At 37.5% G+C, this 3,658-nt stretch overlaps 1 protein-coding gene across 1 annotated transcript; it reads left to right on the forward strand.

Annotated features, from left to right (window-relative positions):
- The first annotated feature begins 307 nt into the window (after positions 1-307).
- Positions 308-3,382, forward strand: LOC137247079 (ester hydrolase C11orf54 homolog). Its single transcript, XM_067778144.1, has 4 exons — positions 308-534; positions 1,944-2,042; positions 2,100-2,713; positions 2,776-3,382. The coding sequence occupies exons 1-4, from the start codon at positions 453-455 to the stop codon at positions 2,947-2,949; spliced, it is 969 nt and encodes a 322-aa protein (XP_067634245.1). The 5' UTR covers positions 308-452; the 3' UTR covers positions 2,950-3,382.
- The last annotated feature ends 276 nt before the right edge of the window (positions 3,383-3,658 follow it).

The raw sequence follows: 3,658 nt of genomic DNA on the forward strand, positions 1-3,658 counted from the left end.
AAAATATAGAACAAAAAATAATTTTCACCCTATACCTTGTAACCACCCTAATGGACACCAATACGACTACTAACAGTGAATGAGATTTTGGCGGTTTTACAACCGACGCAAGAGATCAGCGTTATCAGCTCACAACTGAAGCCGCCTTGATATTTGTGGAGAGTAGATTGGTGTTTGTGGTTGAGTGGTTTGATTTATCTTATCACTACATACAATACAAACACCCTGTAAATAATTAAAAATTCTAATCAAACTAGACAAACTAGAATTTGTTGACAGACGTAGCTTGCGCACAATGCACCTAATGTTGATGCTTCATTAGAGCGTCACGTCCCCTGCTCAGAGATAGTCGCTGGTCTTCATTCGCACGTACGTACATAGTACATTGTCGGAACTTCAACAACGATTGTAAGCGTTTTCAGTGCTACACCCTTATACATTTTCTAAGTTTAATGGCTACCACACTTTTAACGGAGGAACTTCTCTATGAAGAAAAACCACTGCATGTTCCATCATTACAGGAAGTGAAAGGAAGTAAGCATGATTACCTTTAAAGACGTGTTTTGTATATAGTTTTTGTGTAAAAGTGTTTTGCTTGCTATTGACATTAGCCATGACATTTGAGTAATGCACATTGGAATTTACCTTTCTATTAGACATTCCAATTAGAGGTGAATTGAATTTTGAATTGGTTTGTGTAATGGCTAAAACGTAAAGATGTCAACGATATGATAAATTAACACAGGGTGTTAACTGAATGAGATAAGATACCCTTCAAAAAACGCGAGTACTCCATAAATAGTGTAAGGAATACTCCTTTGGGAGTAAAGGAGTGTTCCAAAACTAATCTGTATTCATACAAAAAATGTGCTCCAATTAACATTGCGATTTCCTTGGAAAGGAGTAGGCGATCCCACTCTCGCTTTGCTTGTGAGTATTCCATAGAGTACATAAGTTAAAGTACTTTCCAATGTACTTTCACTGCAGTACTCCTTGGAGCACCCACAGAGGATCATATGCAAAAGTACTAAATAGGAATTGTGTCGGAAAGAATTATCGTAGTGAATTTAATTTAAAATGAAAGTAAATGAAGAGGGACAATACAACTTTTATATTTTATACTACGAATTATATTATGTTATTTAGCATTTGCGTGAATAAAGAAACTAATATTTCTCTTTACTATAGTAAGTATACATAAAAGCAGTGCGCAGTTGCATTTTATCTGAGTTGCCATAGTAAAATTTTATTATCAGTTATTTGTATGCAATATTTTACTTTTGGCAACTCTGTTCGATCGTCATCGTGTCGTGATCACGGTCGTTAAAAAACGAGCAATGATCGGCTGATGGTGGTCCGCGCATTGCAAAGGTGTATTGTTAGAGTACTCCAACATGAAGAAAATGGAACACGTAATCCAATAATTTTTGCAGGGTAGTTGACCATCCATGGGGTGTCATTTGAATAAATTATATAAGTTATACGGTTGCCGCACCGAAAAAAATTGTTGGACCAAAATAAAATAAAACAAATAAATACTTGCACCGATTTACCTCCAGAAATATTTAGGCAGAGCTTCTTTTCAAATTTGCGTCGTGCACCTTTTAATTCTCCCTACCAGTTGGCGAGACAGCACCTACATCTTTTATGCCGACCCCGAACGGCATCTGCGAGGCAGTAGTATTTTAACTGAAAAGCTTTTCATATCAGAAATACACTCATATTACTTGCGAGGTGCGAAAAGTGATTTGAAACTCAGATATTGAAGTACCCACATATGAACAGACGACAAGAATTTACATGCAAATATTGTTTTTCAAACGACTTTTATAATAATTGTAACGACTCCTACTTTTTATATTGTACCTCGGACAGCTCCGCTGAATTGGCACCTGTTATGATTTTTAAACTATACTTATTTATATTTAAATTAAACATTTTAGTTATCCATAATGCCTTGGCTCAAAATTTCCAAAATGTAAGCGTAGAAGTGGGAGATTGCCCTGATTTGAAAGATCCTTTCTATGGGCTTGCTGAATCAGGTAAGGAGAGTCCTTCCAGCCTTAAATATTTATTTAACTTCTCTCATGACATTCCAGGTTTGGGAGGTTCACCACTGCTGCTCGAAATTGGTGGTCCTCCATACCTGCTGCCGCTCGTGCAACGCTCCAAGGTGTACAATGTAAAGGAAGTGGTACAGAAAGCACTTCCCGGAGAAGGTAAAATCTTAGCTATTGGTGCCGGTGCTGGTCCCTACCCTTTGCGCAATTCAAATTGTGAAGGCATCTTCAACATGGGCATTGACGAGCAGGGTAACTTACATAACGGCAGCTACACTGCCAAAGTACATGGTGCTGCTGAAGAATGTGTACTGGAACGCATACCTGATACAGATTCCCGGTGTGCTTTATTGCTGAATTTATTTATAAGTCGTGGAGCTCCGGGGCCAGTAGTGAAGGTGAAGTGTAGCAAGCGTATTGGCGAATTGAATTTTATTGAATGCATTCGCAAAGGCTTAGAATCTAATTACGGAGAGAAATGCGTTGGAATGGGTGGTATATTTGTACTGAAAAAGGGCGCAGCACATCAACACGTTATGCGAGATTTTAGCAAAACTCCATTACATACCGAGAAGCAATTGAATGAATGGTTGAAGTTCTACAACATGCCAGCACAATTGAATGCTGTGGGGACATTAGTAACGCACGAACATGTGAGTTGGGTGGGCAATTTAGGGGGTCCTATATATTTTGATAATTTTTTTCGTGTTTTCAGGATTTGGATTTACGTCTGACTCATTTCCATTCCTTCTCCACCTCCAATTGGGGTGGTCATTATCATTATGATACTACACCAGATGAGGCTGCATACGAGGCTTACCTGAATTTAGCCGAACGTGTGGTGCGTGTTGATCGTCCTCTGGTAACTCACAAAGTGGGACGTGATTAGTAGATTTCAAAAAAACTGCACCATTTCCAGTTAAATTAAAAAAACGTCGCTTGGAAATAAGAATATTGTTATGAGAAACCGTCATATGAGAATAGTTACTTGTAAATGATAAAGCGTCAGTTGGAAATAAGATTTGTAAACTGTAAGTTAGACTACTCAATTGTAAATAAGAAAGCGTCAAATGTAAATGAGAATGTTATATGAAAATGCGAATAGTCAATTATACAATCGAAGGCGTCACTTCGATAGGAGAATAATAAGAGTCTTGGTAAATGCGAAAGCGTCATATAGAAATGAGAATAGTCAGTAGTCATAAATGAGAATAGTCAATTGTAAATGAGAAATCCGCAAACGCTGCAAATTCTGATAAATTATTGAAAATAATTTGTTTTGATTGACATTTGTTACACTGACAATAGAATCCGACATTATACATATTTAGAATTTTCATTTTAGCTTGTTGTCTATTTCGACTTCGATGTAATTACCCCCGATGAGAGTTCTGTGCCATTAAGTGAACGTAGGCCAAATAACATGGGGACGAGAGTGGTGTTTTTATGGTTTGATGATTGCCGGAACTTCAACTACGACTATAAGCTCTTTTGGTGCTACACCTTAACTTTTACTATGGATACTGCACTTTTAACGGAACAACTTCTCTGTAAAGAGAAACCACTGCATGTTTCAACATTACAGGAAGTGAAAGAAA

The sequence above is a fragment of the Eurosta solidaginis genome, chromosome 3 (assembly GCF_040869045.1).
Source record: "Eurosta solidaginis isolate ZX-2024a chromosome 3, ASM4086904v1, whole genome shotgun sequence".
Classification (NCBI taxonomy): domain Eukaryota; kingdom Metazoa; phylum Arthropoda; class Insecta; order Diptera; family Tephritidae; genus Eurosta; species Eurosta solidaginis.

Excerpts from the sequence above, each read along its gene's own strand:
- LOC137247079 (XM_067778144.1), top strand. The coding sequence starts at position 453 with ATGGCTACCACACTTTTAACGGAGGAACTTCTCTATGAAGAAAAACCA. Across the intron at positions 2,043-2,099 it reads CTATGGGCTTGCTGAATCAG|GTTTGGGAGGTTCACCACTG; the intron begins GTAAGGAGAGTC and ends ATGACATTCCAG. Across the intron at positions 2,714-2,775 it reads CATTAGTAACGCACGAACAT|GATTTGGATTTACGTCTGAC; the intron begins GTGAGTTGGGTG and ends TCGTGTTTTCAG.